Genomic DNA, 26,931 nt, shown 5'->3' with positions numbered 1-26,931 from the left:
TTAAGTCTATCCTGCATGTGTTGGTTAAGTCTATCCTGCATGTGTTGGTTAAGTCTATCCTGCATGTGTTGGTTAAGTCTATCCTGCATGCACAAACATGCATTTTAATTTTCAAATTCTATTCTTCCATGGCAATGGGGGCCATGAGTGTTTGAGTGCAGACTGCATTTCATTTTCAAGATGACGGTTTACAGATGCTGTTAATATATAACACCTATACATCTATTCATATATCATGTATAGCAGCAAAGCTTCTAATATAGCTTGTGATTAAAAATGTTAAATAGAGTTAATACAAACCAGATTCATATTTATAGTTGTATTTTTTCAGGTCAAAATGAGAGCAGAAATAACCCTATCATTTTGTACCTCTTCCCCAATAAGGAAAAAGAGAACATAGCAACAATGAACTATTACAGTTTGTTTTGCTGCAGAAGTGTATCCCTTTTATGATTCCTATCATTTTGCTACCTTTGGTAAATGACCTGGGGCAGGCGTCCAGATTATAGAATCAAGGTTATCCCAGAAACAAGGACACGCTACACCCACTAGGGGGTGGCGAGCAGCAGACAAACAGACAGACAGACAGACAGGCTGCCCCATGCAAAGACAATCTCATATCTACGTTAAATCTCACATATAAAAATAATTTGAAAAACCTACAAAAAATCAATCTCTTTTAAATCTCCTCTTAAAAAACATTAAAGTACCACAAAAAAGTTGTCAGAGCCTGAGATGTGAGGGGGGTTTTGGTGAAAAACTGAGGCTTGTAGTGTTTGGCTGCTACAAAAGATATATATACTGTATACTGTTATGTACTCTATACTGATAGCTTAGGGTAAAAGGCAGAGCGATGCACTTTTTCCTGCCTGGCGATGTCTCTCTTCCTTGACCGTTCCTTGTAACCGCGTCGCCATGGTGACGTGTGGTGGAGTTCCTCTTCAGTTCCAGCGGAAGTGGATTTGGCGTGGGCGGTCAGCCCCCTCTTTGACCAGCGGCTTGTGGAATTCTCGGCCGGCGCGGGAGTGGATGTTAGCCCAGCAGAACTCACAGTAGTACTGCAGGCAGGTCACGTTGGCGCAGAAGAAAGGGGCAAACTTCCCACCGCAACGCGCACCCTGGCACTCATCACACAGCTGGTCGTCCAGAACATAGGGCTTTACCTCCACCTGTAGGGGTGCAGGGGTACAGGGACATGGAGGGGATGAGAAGAGGAATACACAGAGATAACACAGGTACTGAGAGAGCAAGAGTGTATAAAAGGGTGCATAATATACCTAAAAACAATAGGTATGGATACATTGCATGTACTGTAAAAGCACTGAGCACAGGCAGAATACTGAGATACATGATGAGAGATGAAAAGGTTCCTTTAAAATGATAGAGTAGCCTGTTTGAAGCTGTGTGAGATTCAAAGACAATGGAGTCAGGCAGCGCTGAGAGAGAGAGGAGAGAGAGGAGAGAGAGAGGAGAGAGAGAGGAGAGAGAAGAGAGAGAGACAGAGAGAGAGAAAGAAAGAAAGAGGAGACTGGAAATGGAACTAATTCAATCAGCACTAATAAGCTTTCTCCTCTCCATAGCAACCACCGTCAGACTATCTGCGTGTGATGCTATTGGAACACACACACTGTTTTTGAACCACAAATCCTCACTCTCTCATTCTCTCTCTGCATCCCTAGGAAATCAGGAGGAGAATATCTCCAGCAGGATTGTGTGGTTAATTAGATGGGAAGTGGAGGGAGGGAGGACTGTACCCGCTTGTCAATGTCTCCATGTTGCAGCTGGACAAATCTGGCGCTGATGGCAGCGATGTAACTCTGCTGATTGGAGAATGCGACGCGCCCCGCACCTTTGGGGTACTTGAGCTCTGGATCGGTGTCGATGCCAGCGTAGCAGACCCCCCCATAGAGACGGTCCATAATCATGGCCAACTCCACTGGAGAGAGATGNCACTTTTTCCTGCCTGGCGATGTCTCTCATCCTTGACTGTTGCTTCTGACCATGTTTCCATAGTGACATATGATCGCGTTTCTCTTCAGTTCCAGCGGAAGTGAATCTGCCTTGGGCGGTCAGCACCCTCTTTGACCAGCGGCTTGTGGAACTCTCGGCCGGCGCGGGAGTGGATGTTAGCCCAGCAGAACTCACAGTAGTACTGCAGGCAGGTCACGTTGGCGCAGAAGAAAGGGGCAAACTTCCCCCCACAACGTGCCCCCTGGCACTCATCACAAAGCTGATCATCCAGAACATAGGGCTTCACCTCCACCTGCAGGGGTACAGGGGTACAGGGGTACAAGGGTACAGGGGTACAGGGGCATGGATGGGATGAGAAGTGGAATACTCAGACACAGCACAGATACATACACTGAGTGTACAAAACATTAGGAACACCTTCCTAATATTGAGTTGCACCCCGTTTTGCCCTCAGAACAGCCTCAATTCGTCAGGACATGGACTCTACAAGGTGTCAAAAGCGTTCCACAGGGATGCTGGCCCATGTTGACTCCAATGCTTCCCACAGTTGTGTCAAGTTGGCTGGATATCCTTTGGGTGGTGGACCATTCTTGATACACACGGGAAACTGTTGAGCGTGAAAAACCCAGCAGCGTTGCGGTTCTTGACAAACTCAATCCGGTGCGCCTGGCACCTACCACCATCCATACCCTGTTCAAATGCCCTTAAATATTTTGTCTTGCCCATTCACCCTCTGAATAGCACACATACACAATCCATCTCAATTGTCTCAAGGCTTAAAAATTCTTCTTTAACCTGTCTACACTGATTGAAGAGGTGAGATCATAGCTTTCACCTGGATTCACCTGGTCAGTCTATGTCATGGAAAGAGCAGGTGTTCCTAATGTTTTGRAAGCTCAGTGTATACTGAGAAAGCCAATAGGATAAGTGTATATTTGACCGGCAGAAAATCTACAGTATGGCGGCAGACGGCGTTATGCTAACCCAACTTTTATGCCTTTCCATAACCCCTGACCTTAACCTCAGCGAAACAACCTAAATGTAACCTAAGCCTGACATTTGTTACTAAACCTAACCTTAATTAATTTCGACCAGTATGCCTAAATTAAGTTTTTGTTCTGCCTGTCGAATATCCAAATAATATACCTATAAAATAATAGGTATGGATGTAAATACATGTAGCATACAGCATGTAAATACACTGAGAAAGCACAGTTAAAATGCTGGTATACATAGTGAGAGATGAACATGCTACTATACAAACAAGGACAGGGTTGAGGCTCTGTGAGATTTAAAGACAAAGGAGTCAGCGCTGATAAATGGAACTAATTCAATCAGCACTAACAAGCGTTCTCTTCTCCATAGCAACCACCGTCTAACTATCTGCGTGTGATGCTGAGGGAACACACACACTCTTTTCCTTTGAACAACAAATCCTCAGGAGGACTGATCCTCTCACACGCTCCCTCTCTTACTCTCTCTCTCTCTCTCTCTCTTCATCCCTAGAAAATCATGAGGAGAATGTCTCTGACAGGATTGTGTGGTTAATGAGAGGGAGCAGTAGGTGGGAGGGAGGGAAGGATGGCAGGGAAAGAGGGAGGAAAAGAGGGAGAAAGGGAGGAGGGCTATACCCGCTTGTCAATGTCTCCATGTTGCAGCTGGACGAATCTGGCGCTGATAGCAGCGATGTAACTCTGCTGATTGGAGAAGGCCACGCGCCCCGCCCCTTTTGGGTACTTGAGCTCTGGATCGGTGTCGATGCCAGCGTAGCAGACCCCCCCATAGAGACGGTCCATAATCATGGCCAACTCCACTGGAGAGAGATGAGAGAAAGAGACAGAACAGAAGAAACGAGAGAGAATGGGGGGAGGAGATGAGGAGGTGACACATGAGTAGGTGAGATGGGGGAGGGGCACGAGAGAAAGAGTGGAGGAGGGGGTTGTCAGATGAATTATACGAGATGTGATTACACGGGGGAAACATTGCCAGCTTTCAGACGGTCCATATTACTTCAAACACAACATCTGTTTATCTATTTACCATCACCAACATGAGCATACCGATCCAATTACATACTGAGTAGATCAACTAGAGCAGAGCTGCCCAACCCTCTACTTGGAGAGCTACTGTCCTGCAGGTTTTCTCTCCAACCCTAATCTAGCACACCTTAATAATTAGCTGGTTGATAAACTGAACCAGGTTAGACTGGGGTTGGAGTGAAAAACTACAGGAGCGTTGGAGAGCTCTGTGATAGTGGTAAATTGTGTGTGTGTGTTTACCTGCTCTGAGAGGGCGGGGAACGCCTCCTACGAAGATGGTCTTTCGAGGATCCAGAGCCTGAGAGCCATCCATCACAAAGTCACTGTCACTCAGGTTCCATGGACGAATCTGGACCTAGAGACACACACCCATACACACATATCCCATACATTTAATCATCGCCAGATAGAATTACACAGTGTAGGTGTTGCTAGTCTCACAGATGTCCTTGCTGATGGCAATGGCCCTACAGAGAGCTGGGTTTGTGTTGGACTCACAGGCTTGTCTTTGATGGTGGGGCTGGAGACACAGAGGTAGAGCTTGCCGTCCTCCTCCATGCAGGCCTCGATCAGAGCCTGCACTGAGCTCTCCTCCTGGAACAGCAGYAAGGCGTAACCTAGGCAACACACACAACACACTCTCAGGGGATAGCACCTGGAAAGCATATCCAATAGTGGGGTAAAATACTGCTACAAATACACTGAATTATTCCCATTTGACCAAGTACTATATATACAGACTATGTAGGTAGTCATAATGGAAAGAGAATGTGGGTTAACTTAGCTGTGCTGTCTCTTCCAGCAGTCACAGGGACTTCATTGATAGCTACAGGCCATATATATATATACAGTATACGGTGCTAAGACATACCTTTATGACATACCTTTATGTCAGTTTCAGTTAAAGAAATTCTGAGCGAAGCTTTACCTTTCGGGGGGAAGTAGGATTTGCTCTCAGCCTTGTGTGGCCAGTCCACCACCAGGTGGCCAAAGCGACGGAAACTGTTGGTGATCTCATCTGACGAGAGATAGAAAGAAGAGGCGAGAGGAAGGCGGATGTGTGAGGAGTAACGGAAGAGGGAGAAGGAAAAACGAACCAACGTGAGTAAGAACAACCTTTCATAACAGCATATCAACTGATTCACTGAACTAACAACACTGTGTTATGCTCTTCCTCCTCTCACCTTCATCTATGTCAGGGGGCAGGCCGCCCACAAACACTTTGCGGGAGAAACGCTCAATGCGCTCCCCGTTTGGGTGGGGGTAACAGTTAGTGTCAAGCCCTTGGACGCCCTGGTTACCGTGCCCGTCATCAAGGAGGCTGTCTTCAATGGGGAACAGGGACGAGCGGCCTGGAGAAGAGGAGGTCAGAGGTCAGACCGCATAGACAATGACATCCACATAGATACACACAAACATACATACAGTCACATCACAAGGCACCRATACTTCTGCTGTACATATTCAATATTTGGGGGTTTGTAAACAACAGAAGCAACCAATGGTTCTGTCCTATCTCTGTTATAACACCCACTGACAGTTACTAGATTGAACACCCATGGAGCCCAATGGCTTAATGTTATATATCTCAGAGGAGGCTGGTGGGAAGAGCTATAGGAGGACAGGCTCATTTTTATGGCTGGAATGGAATAAATGGAAAAGTATCAAACCTATGGACAACACATTTTTTACTCTGTTCCATTAATTCCATTCCAGCCATTACAATGAGCCCTTCCTCCTATAGCTCCTCCCACCAGCCTGCTCTGATATACTTCTCGTTTTATAATGAATCACATGATAAATGCACAGGGTCTATAACAACATGTGCCATGGCTGTTGACAACTGTCATCAGGCTTTGTGCATTGTAGCTACAATGTAAAGTATAAACATGAAGTGAAAGAGGATTATGTGCAATCTAGTATAGATGTGCTGTAAGACCAAGACACGCAGCCATGAATTCTCCAGCCAGAGCTCTGTGACTGACTGACAGACAGCAGACAGAGAGGACAGGATAGAGGTCTGGTATGAAAGCAGTAGCAGGGGTTAGAGTAATGGACTGAGGAAAACATATGGTTTACTGAGTCTGAAACCTATAGCAATGTGCTATGTCTGGATGTAAACACATATTGTGCAGCACAGTGACCTGTAACATTGTACAATCAAAAACAAAAAGCAAATGCTGGTACAAGAAGCAACTGCTTGGGACACCACGTATTATTCATACTAAATCATTTTTTTTGTCTCCCACATCAGTTAAAGGCCCAATGCAGTCGTTTTGTATCAATATCAAATCCTTTCTGGGTAACAATTAAGTACCTTACTGTAATAGTTCTCCATTAAAATTGAAAAATATATACATTATACAAATATATACAAAAATGATTCTTCAAGGAAGAATTTTGCTAGGACTGTCTGGGAGTGGTCTGAGTGGCGAGGGAAATCTTAAAACTAGCTGTTATTGGCAGAGATGTTTGGAACTTTGTTATTGGTATATTAACCAATTTACCGCCTGGTGATTACACCAGGCAAGCAGAAACTCCCGCCCATGCTAACACACTGATTAGAAGGTCCTTTGTGGATTGTATTTTCAACCAGCAACGATCAGGAAATAACACTGATAAAAAAGACACACTTTTACAGTGCTAGTTTCATCAGCTGTTTTACAATATGATACAAAACACAGGAAAAAATATTATTTTGACTGAACTGAGCCTTTTCACAGTTGGTGATGAGTCATGCTGACACTAGAAACACTGAATTGTTTGTATCCAAACACTGTTTTGGTAGCTGCAGTTCAGTAGCGTTAAACCATGCTGTGTAGTGTATGTACACGCAACACACATGACACAGACTGCACGTCACATGAAGGCGGCTTTACCTCGACGTCTCCCATAGCTCCTTGCTGTACGTAAACAAAGTAAAGAGTGGTTTTATGCCCTGCAGACATTCCTCGCAAAGTAAAGCACCCACTGACCTGGCTGGTACTACTGACACTACAGAGCAATCAAACTATGGCCCTCTAGTACCTCGTACCATTATTTACCCCTACCCCCTTTCATCTCTTTCATCTCCTCCTCATCTGACTGCATGGTTGGAGTCACAAGCTTGTCATTACGTTTCCCTCCACAGTTTTTATGCGAGTAATGTCATTGTGTATAAAAAAAGTGTAATGGAAACAGGAAGTGTCAGTTTTATAAATGTTGACAGATCATTTGTTCGTTCGACATAGTGGGATCTTTTTGTGTCGTTAAAATTAATTATGCAACAAATTGTGGTGGAAATGATTACTTGCGCAATTGTAGATAGAATAACTAGCATGTGGAGGTACATTTGCTGCCATGCGATGCTATGCTGGTGGTCCTCCCACTGCAACTTGGAAATGCATGCACAGTTTAGGCTACAGGGTGGTGAAAGTGCACGGTGATGAGCTTGATGCTCCTTTCCAATAAATATTGAGGGTCTTAATTTGTATGCCAGTGGCATGATGATCAGTGCTTAGCTGCCAATTAACAAATACAAATGATCTTACTCTTATCCATCTCATCATATAACCTAACCTGTCCAGCCCTTACGAAAAAATATTGCAGTCAGAGTGCAGTATAACCTCAGTACACTGCAGTATAACTGCAGTGTGCTGCAAATACTGTGTCCAAAATAATACAGTTTGTTTTACTGCAGTAATTTTGCAGTGTAACTGTGGTTATTCTGCAATTACCGCATCCAAAATACCACAGTCGACTGCAGTTACTGCACTTTTACTGCAGTTTCAAAGCGAACTGTTCTGAGAATGTGCAAAAAACGAGATTGGGCAAATTTGTCATTTATCACAACAGTTTTTTGTGACCAAAAAATTGGAGTGGAAAATGCAATGGAAACACAAACATGTTTTTTTATTGGATACATGAAATCTTAAACGCAAAACTGTTTTTTAAAAATGTGCACTATGTCTTTTATCTTTTTATCCGCAACAAAGCCAGTCTGATGAAAACACACCTCGGGTGGGTATTTTTGTTGTTGCAGATTTGATCAAATTCGCATGAAAACCTTTCGCTAATTGGATGGAAACATAGCAGCTTTGTTTCAAGCAGGACTGTAGTCTATATTGTAAACCGCGCTAGTCTGAGGACCAGCCTCATGGAAACAACACTAGGCCTCTAGTCATGTGACCTAGCCTACATCCGCCTCGCCGAATGCTGGTCATGTGACTTAGACAACTAGGCATTTCACTTCATCATGTGAAGGACACTATTAAACATTCCTCTTGGACATACAGTACTTCATTATCTTAAACCACAGTAGGATTACAACAACAATGCATATCCCTCATGAGGTTTTTAGAGTTGACATGACGGCTGATTTTGTCCTATAGAGTCTATATACATATATAACAGGAGGCATGTTTATTACACTGTTACTACAGTCTACTGTCAGTCTAACTGACACACACACACAGCACAGCATAGGAGAACCAACACTACTCGTTAAACAAAGCAATKCAGCACGGTCCACTATAGAGAAGGGTATATCCCAACACAAATGAAGTTCAGAAAAGTGACAGAAATGTCCATCCTACACATACTGTCTAGCCTGCTTCTCAAACTAGCCTGGTTAAGTGTCCCCAATGTGATAATCATGATATGGAAACATTTACACTGAAACATTTCTAAAAGAGATGGAAAAAGAGACACAAGCTGGCGTTGGCCAGGAGAGATAATTACCATTGAGCATGAGCAGGCCGTCGGCTCCGGGGTGAGGGCATCCCACACGGCCTGACATTAGAGAGAGACACACACACACACACAACACACACACACACACACATACACATACACACAGGGATGAGACTCTCAGTAGATGGAGAGGCCAGGGCGAGGCCATCACGGGCACGGCCATGTATATGGAGCAGCAGCACCCTTGTCACATGGCTATAGCCTACTGAGCTGTAGTGTCAGAAACAGAACACAGAACAATACCCTGTTGATCCATGGAGACAGCTTGAGCTGGAAAAAATAGATATATATATAGAACTTGCTTAGCATGTTTAGCTACAGAGAATGTTACCTAGAATGCAATGAGGGAGCCTTAATGCAAAACCTGAATCACTTGCTGTTATGTAGACATCGCCAACTTCCTGGTTATCTAAATGTTTTATCACAAAGTAAAACCCTGAATCAATTTGGGTTAACCCTAATGAAGTATCAGAAGCAAATGTCAGTTATTTAATGGAAAGAACCTCAGACGTGTGAACAGAGAAAGAATGCATACCGGCAAATGATTTGATCTCCAGTTGAAAAAGAAGCAACCCTTTTTCCACTGCCATGTTAGCATGGTAAATCTCCCCTGCCCAATTAGCTAAACTAATTTCTAAAGCCCTGTTAGGTTTGTGCTTGCCTTCTGCTTCTGCTCTGTTAGCTTAGCCCTGTGCCTAGCAGTCAGGGCTATAAATGGCAAAGACCACCCTCCCCTACCGTCCCCTCCCCTCCACCCTCCTCTCCGCACTCCTCTGGCTGTCACATGCTGTGTGTCAATGTGTGATCATGTCTAAATTTAGTCTGTTTCCCTCTGGTTTTCTGTGCTGTGAATACTGGCCTATGTCGGCAGAGCGATGGGTCAGTAACCAGAAGGTCGCTGGTTCGAATCCATGAGCCAACTAGGTGAAAAGTCTGCCGGTGTGCCCTTGAGCAAGGCACTTAACACAAATTGTTCCTGTAAGTGGCTCTGGATAAGACTGTCTGCTAAATGACTAAAATGTCTGCTCTATCTGCTCCTGCAGGCTAAACAAGAAATTCAACTCAGAGTCCTGGACAGGTGGAGTACAGGACACTGGCTGTGAGAATGACATTTAGACTAGTAAATAATGAACAATAATAATAGTCTTTCAGGGGTAGTATACTGTGCCAAATTCAATGTAAGGTATTGTGCTGTATACTGTAAATTTAGAATTGTCCCTCAGTCTCTGCCATATAGGCTTAGGAGCCTCCTGTCTGTGGTTTTGGGGGAGTATGTTGAAGCCAGTAGGCTTAACCATGTGTGTAGCTAGGAGTCATTTTACACTGACTGCAGTTTACCTGGATAGAGTCTCTTCTCAAAATCCAGCACCTGGGTCAGCCCTGTCACCCTACTCCTGGGCCAGCCCAGTCACCCTACTCCTGGGCCAGGCCCTGTCACTTCTACTCCTGGCCAGCCCTGTCACCCTACTCCTGGGCCAGCCCTGTCACCCTACTCCTGGGCCAGCCCAGTCACTCTACTCCTGGGCCAGCCCTTTCACCCTACTCTGGCCAGCCCTGTCACTCTACTCCCGGGCCAGCCCTGCACCTACTCCTGGGCCAGCCCAGTCACCCTACTCCTGGCCAGCCCTGTCACCCTACTCCTGGGCCAGCCCTGTCACTCTACTCCTGGGCCAGCCCAGTCACCCTACTCCTGGCCAGCCCTGTCACCCTACTCCTGGGCCAGCCTGTCACCCTACTCCTGGGCCAGCCCTGTCACCCTACTCCTGGGCCAGCCCTGTCACCCTACTCCTGGGCCAGCTCAGTCATCCTATTCCTTGTCCCTGTGAGGAGTTTCCTACCCTATCCTATCAGGACAGAGAGTGCTGCCAGGCTGCCTGAATCCTGTCTGTTCGTGTGCCCCAGGTTAAGCAGTAGGTAGCAGTAGCAGCAGGATCAGGCTGTAAGTTAATTTAAAGGCACAGCCGGTGGTGCAGTAATACTCACTCTTACCAGGGAGAACATAAGCTGCTCGCTCTGGGGAAAACAACATGCCTCGAGGAGGGAGCAGGAAGCCTGTCAGTTCCTTGGGAAAGAGTATGCTGCGCCTCAAATGCATTCCCCTAATCACCATTCTCCACAATCAAGTAATATGAGAATTAAAAGACAGTGGGGAGGGAGTAAATAAGTAGTGTCTCACCCTTCATTGGATCCTGCTCCGCCCGCATGATGTCAATCAGAGAGCTTTCCAGTGAGTGCATGTTTAGACTGTCGTACATTCTAGATCGATCCTGAGGGGAGAGAGGGAGAGAGGAAGGACAGAGATATGAAGGCTTAAACAACTGGGGGAAAAACTGTCAAACTGAAACACACAACATCAACAACTGGAACCCTGCAGTGGTCTGGTACATACTGGTAGATACTGTAGGCATGGGTAAGCCGTGTGTGTGGCTTAATATTTACACATGTGGACAGCACATCCATGGATAAAAAGCGAATCTGTATTTATTCACTTCAGGGGTACTAAGGTATGCTTGTGAGCAGAATGGACCCAATGATGGATTCACCAGGAACTCTGGAGCACGTCAGAGAGAAAGAGAAGAAGAGAGAGAGAGAGAGAGAGAGAAGAGAGGAGAGAGAGAGAGAGAGCGAAAACCGAACATCCATATTTTAACCAGAGTGCTTGCTGGGATGGGATGGAGGTTATTATGAACTCATCAGAGGGGCAATAAGACAGACCGCTGTACAGTAGATCTAAACCAGAGGCCACTCAACTTTTATAACATACCACAGATGGCAGAGCCTTTAGAAGACTTAGAAAATGGTTTATACAGATCTGTGCCCTCTCCCGGTTGAGAACATGAGGCGAGATAGTAAAAGGTCATATCAGCACCTCTCACAACTTAATATTTACACTCTTATCTAATTAGACAATAAAAACATTTTCTACGTGCCGAACATGAGATGCTAGACGTATGTTCATCACATAGCCAGACCACCACTCAACAGTACTCCACACACTACTTCTCCACACACAGGATTAAAAACACTCATCTAAAAGTGGTCCAGTGGTCAATCTGTGTGTGATTTTTAGCCTAATGTTGGGCTAACGTTTACTGCCTGACTCTGAGGCATCAGTCAGGGCCCCTGACAGTAAGAGGAAGGGCAGAGAGAAAAGGCCATTGGTTGGATAATACCAGATTATTACAGGCAGCCCAGCCAGGTTCCCTCCAGGCCTGTTTATAGCTGGGCTTTACACAGAGGAAAAAACAACATGGCCGTTAAATATCCTATAGCCTGTCATCGGGTGGACATTCTAGTTTATGTGATGCTGTAGCAACTGTAGCAACTGAAGGAGTGTTGCCACACTGTCACCGAATAAGAATGTAGTACAGGTCTGTGTAGTATAACTTCCTTTATATGGTATGACATATCTTATGAAGGATTTATAAAGGCATTATTATGGAATGATCGAAGCGTGTAGGAATGTACACTCCACGGAATAGGCAGTAGGTCACCTCTCTTTCTCTCCCAGTGCCAGCATACACCCCTCTCTCTCTCCCTCTACATATCTCTGTCAATGACGTTCACATCATGATGAAGCACAAATGCAAAAAGCCCTATCCAAACATAACACAGAGGAAGGAAGGAAAAGAGAGGAGACGTGTATGGAATCTGAGGAATTGCTAGTCGGACACTGTTTATGGAAATGAACAATTCATGGAGCCTCGCCTGCTTCCTGGAAGAGGAAGAGCAGAGCCATGACAGAAGGGAGAAAGTGATGAGGGGATTACTTTGAAAAATACATCAGGGGAATAACTAGCGTGTTTTTCCAGTCTCCACCTGGGAAAATACAGTATGGCGACGGTGGCCCACCCAAAGATCCTTTCTTAAGGCCTTCTGCCTCCAGTTTCCCCCTTTGTACTTAAAAGGTCAGAACTGTGCTGTGCATAATTAGATGACATCAGTTATGGCTCTTGAAGTATGTGTACATAGAGCTATAACAACTCCCATCCTGAAATAGACTCAGGTGAAACCTGCTAAACGTGGTGTTAAAGTAGCTTTAAAGCAGCCCTACTCCCTGACACCTCCCACTATGGCAGAAATAAATAACACTGCTCCCGTCTGATTGAAATGGTAATTCTGCTCGTCATCTGGGAGTGACATTGATTCTCAGCTGTGTGTTTTCTAAAGAGCCCCTTTACACTTCCCCCCTTCCTCTCTCCCCCCTCTGCGCCCTCCCGGCTCTCTGTCTTCCCCCCTGCCTCCTGCTTTGCTTTCTCTGTCTGACTCTCTGCGTTTGATGTTTGTCGCCTTCCTGCTCCTTCTTTCCCACAATCCTACACTCTGAACTTTGAAAACAGGGCTGTGAATATTAAACTATCCCATTCCCATCATTGAAACTGTTCTCCTGTCATCCCTGCTCTCTCTCTCTCTCTACCTTTCATCGACCACTCTCTCTCAAACACCCACTCTCTCACTCACTCTCTGGCTTCAATATCTAATTCAGGAAATAATTCCTTAATCCTATGAGTCCGGCCCTATTTCACTCACTGCATTAAAACCCTTTTGCACTACACCCACCAGTATACAGTACACACACACACACACACACAGACCTCTGTAAATTTACACTGAGTGTACAAAACATTAGGAACACCTTCCTAATATTGAGTTGCACCCCGCTTTGCCCTCAGAACAGCCTCAATTCGTCAGGGCATGGTCTCTACAAGCTGTCGAAAGCGTTCCACAGGGATGCTGATCCATGTTGACTCCAATGCTTCCCACAGTTGTGTCAAGTTGGCTGGATGTCCTTTGGGTGGTGGATCATTTTTGATACACACGGGAAACTGTTGAGCGTGAAAAACCCAGCAGCGTTGCAGTTCTTGACACACTCAAACTGGTGTGCCTGGCACCTACTACCATACCTCGTTCAAAGGCACTTAAATATTTTGTCTTGCCCATTCACCCTCTGAATGGCACACATACACAATTCATGTCTCAATTGTCTCAAGGCTCAAAAATCCTTCTTTAACCGGTCTTCTCCCCTTCATCTACACTGATTGAAGTGGATTTAACAGGTGACATCAATATGGGATCAWAGCTTTCACCTGGATTCACCTGGTCAGTCTATGTCATGGAAAGAGCAGGTGTTCCTAATGTTTTGTAGCTTTAAAGCAGCACTCCGTCTATGCTTACTGAGAAAAACACAGACACCACAGTCAAAGCACGTACCTGGAGAGGCATAAGCGTGTTACTGTTACTGTCTGTTCGGAACATGTTCTCCTCCATCCAGGACTTGGGGCCCATGGAGCCGGCGGAGCGGGGGAACTTGGGAGGTGCAATGACGTTACTGGAGAAGGGCTTCTTCATGGGGGAAACCTGGCTGACAGAGCCCGGGATGCCCATGCCTCCACCACGACGGTGGTCCCGACCCCAGGACATACCACCAGAACTCCAACCACTCCCCTGGTGACTGCCCCCCCAGGGAGATTGCTTCACCATCGGCTAGAGAGAGAGAGAGAGAGAGAGAGAGAGAGAGAGAGAGAGAGAGAGAGAACAGGGGGAGTGGATAGAGACTGAATGTGAAATTGTATTCATTGTTGGTATTTTGTGTGTTTCTTTTGATCCTGTGTTTCCCCTCTGCAACAGCCTACAATGACCTGGTTCTGTGGAGGGGTTGGAAGGGTAAGAAGATTTAGAGCTTTAAGACTAATACAAAGTATCCCGTGCACACTGACACCACCAACATCCATTTCACTCTCTCTCTCTCTCTCTCTCTCTCTCTCGCTCTCACTCTCTCTCTCCACACACTCACACAATGACATTTACATTTGAGTAATTTAGTGGACGCTCTTATCCAGAGCTATTTAAAGTTAGTGCATTCATCTTAAGATAGCTAGGTGGGATAACCACTTATCCCAGTCATAGTAAGTACATGAACCTCTCCCTCAACGTCAGAAAGACAATGGAGCTGATCGTTGACTACAGGAAACGGAGGGCCGAGCACGCCCCCATTCACATCAACGGGGCAGTAGTGGAGGGGTCGAGAACTTCAAGTTCTTCGGTGTTCACATCACMAAGGATCTTTCATGGTCCACACACACCAACACAGTCGTGAAGAGGGCATGACAACGCCTCTTCCCCTCAGGAGGTTGAAAAGATTTAACGATCCTCAAAAAGTTATACAGTTCTACAGCTGCACCATTGAGAGCATATTGACTAGCTGCATCACCACTTGGTATGGCAACTGCTTGGCATCCGACCGCAAGGCGCAGGGGGTAGTGCGTACATCACTGTGGCCGAGCTCCCTACCATCCAGGACCTCTATACCAGGCACTGTCAGAGGAAGGCCCTAAAAATTGTCAAAGACTCCAGCCACCCAAATCAAATACTGTTCTCTCTGCTACTGCACGGCAAGCAGTACCGATGCACCAAGTCTYGAACCAACAGAACCCTGAACAGCTTCTACCCCCAAGCCATAAGACAGCTAAATAGTTTGTTAAATAGTTAACCAAATAGCTACCCAGACTATGTGCATCGACCCTTTTTGCACTAACTTTTTTTTGTCTTATCACATACGCTACTGTTTATTATCTGTGACTTTATTCTTAGTTCTATGTACATATCTACCTCAATTACCTCGTACCCCTGCACACCGACTCGGTATTGGTACCCCGTGTGTAGAGCCAAGTTATCGCTGCTCATTGTGTATTTATTATTATGTGTTTCACCTTTCTATGATTTCTCTATTTTCTCTCTCTCTGCATTGTTGGGAAGTGCCCGTAAGTAAGCATTTCACTGTTAGTCTACATCTGTTGTTTACAAAGCATATGATGAATACAATTACATTTGAACCTCAGATCTATTAGTCACACGCATGCAAACACACACACACTCACACACACACACACACAGTGTGGGGTTTATTGAATAATGTAATCCCTGCCCTGCCTTACAATGGCCGGGCAGCTCTTACATGTTCTGGGAGCACAGGGACGCATTTGTTTTCATCATCATAGCTGCTTTTATACTTCTGTATAGTAGGCTAACTAACATGTAATAACATATTCATAACCATGGCCTGAGCCTAATACAATCTAGGAGTGACATTGATGTGCACTAATTTACATTAGCTTTACAAAAAAGTATTATATTAATATCTCCCACCCACTTTAACAGTTTCTATATATCTGTCGTTTTAAAGGATCAATCCTCTATTCTATGGGGATCCTGATTATGGTTTCCATGTCAACAGATGCGTAGAGAGGACTGGAGATAGCTCACCTGGTGGTGATGGTTGTAGTTGTTCCTCTGCTGCAGGAAGACGCCTTGCTGGTGCTGGGGGTGCATCTGGGGGCTGACTGGGGACCGGCGGCTCTGCTGCGTCTGCTGAGGGGCGTTGATCTGGTGCGAGAACGGACTGGTGAAGCCCTGCACGTTAATCCCGGGGCACGGATTAGCCGACACCGGAGAAAAACTCTGGAAGAAGGCTGGGTTGATGGAGGAGGGGATACCAGGATAAAAACTGTTGTCTGGGTCGGTATGAGCCATCTGATTAATCGCGTTTGCGTGGTGGATAGGGTTGGCCGAGTTGGAGACGGGTGGTGGGGAGCTGGTCTGAACCGACCACGGGGTTCCGAATCCATGGAGTGGAGGTGAAGCTGAGCCGCCACTCGGGTTCTGCATCTCTTGGTTCTGGAGGTTTGGAAAACCGCCCCCTAGACTTCCGGCCAACATATTGCCGGTGCCACTGCCATTGCCGTTATTTATATGATGGGTGATGAGGGAGTCCATTTGGATCTTAACCTTGTTTGGATTTACGGAAGTGGGCGATGGCGACGCGGCAGTCTCCACATCGGCTTCAACCTCTCCCACTGGCGACACTGGCGAGCCGCTGATTCGTCCGGGGCTGGAGTCTGTGCTGCACTCGGGTTTGGTGGAGACTTGAGCGGTGAAAGGCTGCCTCAGCGGCAGGTGACTGAATTTTCCTTGAGGTAGGGGCYACTCAGTGCATCCAAACTCAGCTAGCTGATGTATTTTCCAGTCGTGCTGAAGGTCAAAGATAGACTGTGTCGGGCAAAAATGATCTTGACCAAAATCGGTAAAATCTGGATTCTGGTTCAGGTGGTTGTAGTTGGAAGTGAGGGCTCCCAGCTGGTTGTTGGTTTCATTTGGTTGCTGTATCCCGGTTTTATTGATTGTGTTGTTTTGCTGTACTACTTTTCCTCTGTTGGCGGGGGTCGTTGTTCGGTTGTCACCCCCACAGGCTCATCCTGCATGTTTTGCTGATGCGCAGCAACTGACAGGAACAGTGGGGACAAGGCGGCGACGCTACTGTGCGAGACCAAGGGCGAGCCGGGGCGCAACTGGCGGATGGAAACCGGAGAAGAGGAGGAGCCGATCTTAGAGCGCGTCCGTCGAGGAGAGTAGAGCGGTGTCCAATGGTCGCTGTCTGTAATAAACCAAAACGTAATCACCCATTTATTTATCTACAAATATGGATTTGAACGCAGTTTTCCATTCCTCCGCCTAGAACAACATAGGAGAATGTGCAGAATAGATGCGTCGACAGATAAATAGTCTACGAGAGAGGAGGGGTTTGTCTCTGTTTGGTCGGCGTTTTCTACAAGTAATATTTGTTTCTTATTTTAAACACGATGAATATAAGCCCCTATTTATTCATGTTAAAGTTAGCCTTATATTGTAGTCTACGCAATCCAGTCCTGACCGACCGTATACCCCCTCCTCTCGATACCGGCTGTACTGCTGCGGAAGAGGATTAAAGGTCTCGATGAAGTCTACGTCACGACCGCATCAAGTTCTMTTCTGTCCCTTGCTCCGCCCTTTTTAGTGAATGCTGCTGAGCGCTTCTACCGGGGCCGAGCTGCAAACACCGCATTGTTTACATAAATCTTCCATTTTTCATAAGGTCCAGTAGCTTACTTCGTCATGATGTCCTGATCATTAAGCTTTAAATTACATTTATGAGWTTGTTCACTGCAGGTTTGGGCGGAATGGGAACATCCAGTCCTATGTGTCAGATATCCATCAGATACCCCATCTCCACCATCATATGCTTTATTCCTACTGATGTTGTGTCACACATGGACTAAAAGCATGCATTCTTGCCTAAAGAAATTGAATATATAGGCCTTAAGCAGGTAATTAACTGTTTTGTGTCCAGAGTAGCTGTCATAGAACAGGGCTTCTACACCTGCATTGCTTGCTGTTTGGGGTTTTAGGCTGGGTTTCTGTACAGCACTTTGAGATATCAGCTGATGTACGAAGGGCTATATAAATAAATTTGATTTGATTTGATTTTGATTTGAACAGGGCCAAGTTGCATAAAACATCTCAAGCGTTTCCCTTCAATATGTAACTTTTTGGGCGACCCAAACAAATTCACATAGGAATGTGAGTTATAGATTTGTCATTCTCATTGAAAGCACCTCTAAGAAGCAGTAGATATGTTCTATGTGCACTATTTCTATGCTTCCTGATCTTAAGTTTTGCTTTTGCTTTTACTTTCGGTTTTATACACCAGCTTCAAACAGCTGAAAATATAATATTTTTGGTTATTGAACATTTATTTCACAGCGTTTTAGATGGTTTTGTCACATAAACTGAAATTTGGCAAACCATTGGTATTTTAGCAACCAGGAAAGGGCAGCGTGATTTCTGCATTTTGCACCTTTAATGGGTTACCTAAGGAATAATTTCCCCTTACCTAAGGTAATTGTTTATGGGTGTTGCCTATAGCCCCTCAAACATTTCCTTAGGTAAGGGCATAATTTAAGGGTTTTACGAGTTACCATGGAGACAACCTGATTCACTGAATGAAACCTCATCAAAGATTGATCATTTATTTTGGGAGATCGCAAAATAGAACTTCTACATTCAAGACAGGAGAAACAAATTGATTCAGGAGATAATAAAAAACGTTCCTTTTAGTTCCTTTTTTCTCAAATGGTTTCTATTACTTTCTAGCGCATCAACCTACTGTAATTTGCAGAGTAGGTAGCTAGCTAGCCAGCTAGCTTTGTAGCCATGGATTGTGCACCTTCCATTGTTTAGCTACTGTAAGGAGCTAGCTACCTAGCTAGCTAGTGGATGTTTTCCTTTTGAAACCAGGGCAAAAGAAAGCGAAATTCACCTCCACAAATGCTGTTTACATTGATATCCATACTGAATGAAGCACTTAAAGGACCTCATGGACACCCTTAACTTTTWAAATTAATTTAAGGGGAAACTTTGCCATAACATGTTTTGTGTAACTGACTTAAATGAAACTTTAAGGAAAAACACAAGGGGAAAATGCACTTTAGATATTTTATTCAACCGGGCCCAGGCCTTAATCATGACCAATGATAGTCCCAATTTTTGCACCACCCTGCTGCACCTTCAGCACCTCATCTCACCCCTTCCTCTCAGGCCAAAAAGAGCTAAACAATATGATGAACTATTGCAGCTAACTATGCAGTGTCATCCAACCTGGACTCAGGGGTAGACATAACATAGTAAACGAAAATCCAGGAGAAAAACAGAAAAACTATTTGGTACAATTTAAGGCCATGTGGCAAACAACAATGCAGGGGGTGTGAGCATTTGGGTCTGGGCAGATGAGATGTAGTGGGTGTTTGTGTGTGTCTGTKAGTTGTTGTTCATATGTGTATGTTTGTATGTGGTGTGGAAACAAAATAAGTAATATAAAAATATTATGTAAAGGAAAAAGATGTTACAAATTGCAATTCATACAATAGTTTACCTTTATTTTAACTAGGCAAGTCAGTTAAGAACAAATTATTATTTACAATGACAGCCTAGGAACAGTGAGTTAACTGCCTTGTTCAGAACGGCAGGTTTTTACCTTGTCAGCTCAGGGATTCAATCTACAAACCTTTCGGTGACAGGCCCAATGCTCTAACCACTAGGCTAGGCTACCTGCCGCCCCTTATAAATTCAATTTTTTTTGTGGCTAATGTTAGCTAGGTGGCTAACGTTAGCTAGGTAGCTAATGTTAGCTTAGCTAGGGGTTAAGGTTAGGGTTAATGTTAGGGTTAAGGTTATGGTTAAAAGGTTAGGGTTASGGGAAGGGTTAGCTAACATGGTAAGTAGTTGCAAAGTAGCTACAAAGTAGTAAGTACTTGCAAAGTCGCTAATTATCTAAAATGCAAAKGTTGTCCATAATGAGATTCAAACACGCAACCTTRGGTTGCTAGAAAATCACATTAWACACCCARCCATCCACCCCGACCAACCACCCTCCTTTAATTTTTGCTTTAAGTAACCTTCTGTCTTATTTTAACCATACCAGATATAACATAAAGTATCATACTAATTTGAGTATCCCAGATTTTTGTTTACGATGTTATGTCTGAGGCCAGGCTGTGTCGTCAGATAACTAGACTTGTGTGTGACCAGTCATATATGCATGCGTCTTTGTGCCATATGCTTGTTTCTATTAAAAACAAAACATATATGTTTTAAGTGAGAAGTAGGCATTGGTCTGACGCTGAAAAAGTAAGGAAATTCATAGCAGTAGCTCAAAGCTGTGTGCTGGAATGCCTTGGTAGAGCATGGGTGAAGTAGGCATTGTGATGCTCATGTGAATTTCCTCTCTTTTTCAGGTTCAGACCAATGCCTACTGCTCACTTAAAACATAGTTTTTGCTTTTAATTTACATGTTTTTTTACACCAGCAGGGGATTATTCAACATTATTACACAACATTATAATACAGCATAACACAGCAATAAAAGTACAGTAAAAGTACACAATAATGACAAATGGAAACATAAATAATGTAGTTCTTAATATTTATTTAATATTAACAGCTGATTTTCCAGAGGTAAGTGAAAAACCAGAAACCCTAATATGGAGTAAACTGAGAAAAAAATCCCTTATCTCTTTTAACAAGACAATCGAGCAAGCTCCAGGAATATATACAAATTCAACATATACCCATTAACTATTGAAAGAAGAAAATGTATTTTAAAGTTTACTGAAGAAGGTACTACATTACCTGTAAACAAAATTACATTATCACAAAATATAACATTTACAACCAAACTTACATTAATCAGACATAGTAAACTTTGTACATACAATTCAGGGATGGCTACAATTTCTCTTGACGAGCTACAGGGTTATTCAGTTTTTTTTGTTTAAGCCCAGATCTACCACACCTGATTATACTATTCAAGGTCTTGATGAACAGATGAAAACATAATCCTGTAACAAGTCAAGATACATTTTGGTACAAACGACTTGTCAGTAGACAAGCACAAAACACAAGATTTACAAATCAGACATTGGAAAGGGCCTCTAAATCCTTTAGTTACAAATGTTTTTACTAATTCTGTACACAGCTGTCCAACTCCAGTAAAAGAGCACACATTTATTAATGGAAGTATAAATATGGAAACAGGTGGGAGTACTCACAGATCTAGAACCTTGATATCCTTCATCTGCGCTTCAATTCAAACCACAGCTTTTCAGTGGGGTTCAAGTTCGGAGACTGAGATGGCCATTGCAAAATGTTGATGTTGTGGTCAATTAACCATTTATTTGTGGATTGTGTTGTGTGCTTGGGGTAATTGTCTTTCTGGAATATTCACTTGCGGCCAAGTTTCAGCCTCCTAGCAGAAGCAACCAGGAAAAAAAAAAAATCCTACTACTTGATGAAGTTCATGATGTCATTGACCTTAACAAGGGCCCCAGGACCCGTGGAAGTAAAACAGCCCCAGAACATCAAAGATCCACCACCATATTTTACAGAGGTATCTTCTGCATATGCATTTTTCTTTCTAAGGCCAAACCCACCGCTGGTGAGCGGGGCCAAAGACCTCTGACTTATGACCATATGAGCACCAGCGGTGGGTTTGGCAGTCCATAAGCACAGCCAACGGATATCAAGGATCTGGAAAGATTCTGAATGGAGGAATGGTCTCAGATTCCTCCCAATGTGTTCTCCAATCTCGTAAAACATTTTATAAAAAGGCTGTGTTGTTATCCTCACACAGGGAAGGTGCTGGAGTATTGAAAACAGGGGAGCCAATCAACCCTTACGAAAGCCACGGCCCTTGCAGAGCAAGGGGAACAACTASTTCAAGYTCCTCAGAGCGAGTGACATCACCGATTGAAACGCTATTAGCGCGCACCACCGCTAACTAGCTAGCCATTTCACATCGGTTACATTTACATACACTTAATTAGTTTACATACACTTACAAGCCTCCCCCTTTTTCCTCCAAACATAACATGATCATTATGGCCAAACAGTTCTATTTTTGTTTCATCAGACCAGAGACATTTCTCCAAAAAGTATGATCTTTGTCCCCATGTGCAGTTGCAAACCGCAGTCTGGCTTTTTTTTAATGGCAGTTTTGGAGCAGTGGCTTCTTCCTTGCTGAGCGGCCTTTCAAGTTATGTCGTTATAGGACTCGCTTTACTGTGGATATAGATACTTTTACCAATTTCCTCCAGCATCTTTGCAAGGTCCTTTGCTGTTGTTCTGGGATTGATGTCACTTTTCGCACCAAAGTACGTCTCTAGGAGACAGACCACGTCTCCTTCCTGAGCGGTATGATGGCTGCTTGGTCCCATGGTGTTTATACTTGCGTACTATTGTTGTACAGATGGACGTGTACGTCAGGTGTTTGGAAATTGCTCCCAAGGATGAACCAGACTTGTGTAGGTCTACAATTTTTTCATGAGGTCTTGGCTGATTTCTTTTTCCCATGATGTTAAGCAAAGAGCACTGAGTTTGAAGATAGGTCTTGATACACATCCAATTGGTACACATCCAATTGTCTCAAAATCAGAAGCTTCTAAAGCCATGACATAATTTTCTTGAATTTTCCAAGCTGTTTAACGGCACTGTCAACTTAGTGTATGTAAACTTTTGACCTATTGGAATTGTGATACAGTGAATTATAAGTGAAAAATCTGTCTGTAAACAATTGTTGGAAAAAACTTGTGTCATGCACAAAGTAGATGTCCTAACCGACTTGCCACAACTATAGTTTGTTAACAAGAAATTTGTGGAGTTGTAACGGGTGTCGTCGTCTGAAGAGGAAGAATCAGACCAAAGCGCAGCGTTGTAAGTGTCATGACTTGTGTTCATTTAACTGAACACTAGAAAAAAATAACAAAGTGCAAAACGAAACCGAAACAGGTGGAAAAAGCTACCTAAGTATGGTTCCCAATCAGAGACAATGATAGACAGCTGTCCCTGATTGAGAACCATACCCGGCCAAAACAAAGAAATACAAAACATAGAAAAATGAACATAGAATGCCCACCAAATCACACCCTGCTCAAAATAGAGACATAAAAGCTCTCTTATGGTCAGGGCGTGACAGTACCCCCCCCCCCCCCCCCAAAGTGCGGACTCCTGCCGCAAAACCTGAACCTATAGGGGAGGGTCTGGGTGGCATTTTCTCCGCGGTGGCGGCTCTGGTCGGGACGTAGACCCTGCTTCACTCTGGCTTGGCCCACTTAGATGGCGCCTCTAGTGAAGGATCCTCGCCGCCGACCCCGGACTGGGGACCCTCGTAGCGGCACCGGACTGGGGACCCTCGTTCCGGGCCCCGGACTGGGCACCCTCGTTGCGGGCCTCGGACTGGGACCCTCGTTGCGGCCCCGGACTGGCATCCTCGTTGCGGCCCCGGACTGAGCACCCTCGTTGCGGGCCTCGGACTGGGCACCCTTGTTGGAGGCTCCGGACTGGAGGGCGTCGCTGGAGGCTCCGGACTGGAGGGCGACTCTGGAGGCTCCGGACTGGAGGGCGTCGCTGGCGCTACGGACTGGAGGTGACTCTGGAGGCTCCGGACTGGAGGGTGTCGCTGTAGGGAGGAGACGCAGAGACAGCCTGGTGCGTGGGGCTGCCACAGGGCCCACCAGGCTGGGAGACCTACAGGAGGCCTGGTGCGTAGAGGAGCACAGATGAAAAGGGCTGTGGGGGAACACTGGAGATCTGGTGCGTAGCCTTGGCACCACTCTTCCAGGCTGAATGCCCATTTTAGCCCGGCCCCTCCAGAGTGCAGGCACAGGTCGAACCGGGCTGTAGGGGAGCACTGGAGATCTGGTGCTTACCACTTGGACCTCTCCACTTGGCTCAATGCCCACTTTAGCCCGGCACGGGCGGAGCGCAGGCATAGGACTAACTGAACAGTCCCAYCYCACCGGAGACACAGTGCGCAGAGCCGGCCCAGGGTATCCTGCACCGGAGACCAAGCGTGCTGAGCTGCCACAATCCGCCCTGGCTGGATGCCCACTCTCGCATGGCACTTGCGGAGGGCTGGCATATAGCGCACCGGGCTATGAGCGCGCCCTGGAGACARTGTGCGCTTTACCGCATAACACGGTGCCTGACCAGTACCACGCTGCTTCCGGTAACCACGGGGAGTTGGCTCAGGTCTATAGCCTGACTCCGCCAATCTTCCCGTGTTCCCCCCCCAAAAAAATGTTTGGGGCTGCCTCTCGTGCCTGCTTCGCTCACTTGCCTCATATCGACGCTTCTCAGCTTTAGCTGCCTGCAGTTCCTTTTTCGGGCGGCGATAGTCCCCAGCCTGTCTCCAGGGTCCCTTTCCGTCCAGTATCTCCTCCCATGTCCAGGAGTCCTGAACCCTCTGCTCCTCCATACCACGCTGCTTSGTCCGCTTGTGGTGGGCAGTTCTGTAACGGGTGTCGTCGTCTGAAGAYGAAGAATCGGACCAAAGCACAGCGTGGTAAGTGTTCATGACTTTTATTTAAACTGAACATTAGAACAAAATAACAAAGTGCAAAACGAAACCGAAACAGTCCTGTCAGATTTTTATTAGCATACAATAATAGCTCAGTATTTGTATATTATTTGATCCATTTTTTTTTGCTCATCTTTGTCAAGGGATCCAATAATTCAGAACTCCACATTTTGCAAATGTCTCTCCAGAGATGTAAGATCGGGTTCAAGTCGGGCTCTGGCTGGCCACTCAAGCACATTCAGAGACTTGTCCCATTGCCACTCCTGCCACTCTGTCTGTGTGCTTAGGGTCATTGTCCTGTTGGAAGGTGAACCTTCACCCCAGTCTGAGGTCTGAGTGCTCTGGAGCAAGTTCATCAAGGATCTCTCTGTACTTTGCTCTGTTCATCTTTCCCTCATCCTGACTAGTCTCCTAGTCCCTGCCACTGAAAAAACATCCCCACAATATGATGATGCCACATCCACGCTTCATCGTAGGGATGGTGCCAGGTTTCATCCAGACTTGAGGCTTGGCAAGAGTTCAAGATTGGTTTCATCAGATGAGAGAATCTTGTTTCTCATAGTCTGAGAGTCCTTTAGGTATCTTTTGGCAAACTCTAAGCGGGCTGTCATGTGCCTTTTACTGAGGAGTGGCTTCCMTCTGGCCACTCTACTATAAAGGCCTGATTGGTGGAGTGCTGCAGAGATGGTTGTGCTTTTGGAAGGTTCTCCCATCTCCARAGAGGAACTCTCTGGAGCTCTGTCGGAGTGACCATTGGGTTCTTGGTCACCTCCTTGACCAAGGCCCTTCTCCCCCGATTGCTCCGTTTGGCCGGGTTGGCCAGGTCTAAGAAGAGTCTTTCCAAACTTCTTCCATCTAACAATGATGGAGGCCACTGTGTTCTTGGGGACCTTCAATGCTGCAMACATTTTATGGTACCCCTCCCCAGATCTGTGCCTTGACACAAACCTTTTTAAACCTCAAATACAATTCAAGTTTTACATTTCCTGCATTGCAGGAATGTTCTCCTGCAATAGGGCGATCAAATTAAGATCCTACATCTGTATGATGTTTCCAAAGCAATGAAWTAATTTCTCTCCAGTGATTGTTCGTATTTATCTGATTAGGCCATGAAGGTTGCTCTTCTCTATCCTCGTTGCGTTTTCAGCTGTTTGGCTAGTAAGCAGACACCCTCTTTACTCCCCCCTCCCTCTCCATGTGTCCCAGATGGGACAGTCCCACCAGAGGAAGGGGGCAGGTGTGGTGGCCACGGCTGGTGCTGAGCAATCATTGGCTGTGATTAGCCAGTTTGGGGTAAGGGATGGGGGAGCTGTGATAGAGCAGACAGGCTGCCAGCTGCTGGTGCAAGCCCCCCTCCACACGCTGCTTATACATAGCCGGGCGAGGGGACCATGACTGGGGCCTGGAGGGCGAAGGGTGCTGCTGCTAGGGTGGCTGGTTGGGGGTGTTRTCTTCTCTTTGTGGTTAGTGGTGTTCTCTCTCTGAGGCTCAGGCCTCCAGCTGCCCTGTCCARGGGCTGGCAGATGTAGAATATGACACCTAAATCTCAACTCCTGACCTACACATTCCAACACAGATAGGCGAAAATAACTAACCTAGGCTGGCTGACACACAAACTCACATTGACACACATTCAGTTTCGCACTAGGGAGGTTGTAAAAWAAATTATATATATATATGAAAGCAAAACAGAACGAAAAGTAAAAAGCACTTGGTATACTCATATACACCATCAACCCTTTCTATCCACACAAACACACACATGTGCGAACACGCAAGTTACGAAACCAAACAGGTAGGCTTTTAACATGGTTACATGGTTGGTTATAATGCTACCTTTGGCCATCACATTGCACCTGTTACGTTGATCCAGACCTATCTCCGATTTCATGGTGTGTGTGTGTAAAGCCAGCTCAAATTAGGCCTCATCTGAGTGAGTGTGTGTTCACGCTGTGACACGGCTCAGCTGCTGTAGTCATGGCAACAGGTAATTTCCCTTTGTCGGTGCACACCAAAACCCACTCAGTACACACCGTACCAAATATGACTTTCTCAATTTCATCATTATGGCCCCAAAATGMATGTGGTTATGTGTTCCTGTGTGTTGCTCAGGGGCAGTATGTTATGTTACCTGACTGTTCTAAGGTCATCCGGTAGTTTCTGGGAGCCTTTCTGAAGGTTTGTTAAACATCTCCTTAGGGTTTGTGCTTGGTTATCGGAGGGTTTTGTTCTGATTTGTATCCAGCATGGCCTGCAGGTCGTGGCAGCCTTTGTTTCTGTAAATTGGATCTTTGTTGTGTCTCTCCCACCACTGAATAGCGTCTCTCTGCCACTGGCTGATTAAGCATCTGCAAACAGTCAACACACACACACACACACACACACACACACACACACACACACACACACACACACACACACACACACACACACACACACACACACACACACACGTCAAACCATACA

The 26,931-nt window shown here is 45.4% G+C and overlaps 1 protein-coding gene, 1 long non-coding RNA gene and 1 pseudogene across 2 annotated transcripts in view; all 3 read right to left on the bottom strand.

The window, feature by feature from the left end:
* LOC139028532 (uncharacterized) overlaps positions 1 to 26,931 on the bottom strand; it is a 171,362-nt gene that overhangs the window by 7,284 nt on the left and 137,147 nt on the right. The window lies entirely within an intron of this gene.
* Positions 10 to 1,945, bottom strand: LOC111971864 (cytoplasmic polyadenylation element-binding protein 2). The gene is made up of 2 exons (XM_023998659.2): positions 1,755 to 1,945; positions 10 to 1,169 (listed from the first exon to the last, which is right to left on the bottom strand). Exons 1-2 carry the CDS (start codon positions 1,923 to 1,925, stop codon positions 942 to 944), a joined length of 399 nt encoding a protein of 132 aa, XP_023854427.2. The 5' UTR covers positions 1,926 to 1,945; the 3' UTR covers positions 10 to 941.
* Positions 1,947 to 17,480, bottom strand: LOC111972294 (cytoplasmic polyadenylation element-binding protein 2-like; annotated as a pseudogene).

This window comes from Salvelinus sp. IW2-2015, linkage group LG13, assembly GCF_002910315.2.
Source record: "Salvelinus sp. IW2-2015 linkage group LG13, ASM291031v2, whole genome shotgun sequence".
Taxonomy (NCBI): domain Eukaryota; kingdom Metazoa; phylum Chordata; class Actinopteri; order Salmoniformes; family Salmonidae; genus Salvelinus; species Salvelinus sp. IW2-2015.
This window is presented reverse-complemented; position numbering and strand designations above follow the sequence as displayed.

Bases quoted from the DNA above. Each gene is read 5' to 3' on its own strand.
- LOC111971864 (XM_023998659.2), bottom strand. From the start codon at position 1,925: ATGATTATGGACCGTCTCTATGGGGGGGTCTGCTACGCTGGCATCGAC. The intron at 1,170-1,754 runs GTACAGTCCTCC...GCACCCCTACAG, and splicing joins ATGGAGACATTGACAAGCGG to GTGGAGGTAAAGCCCTATGT.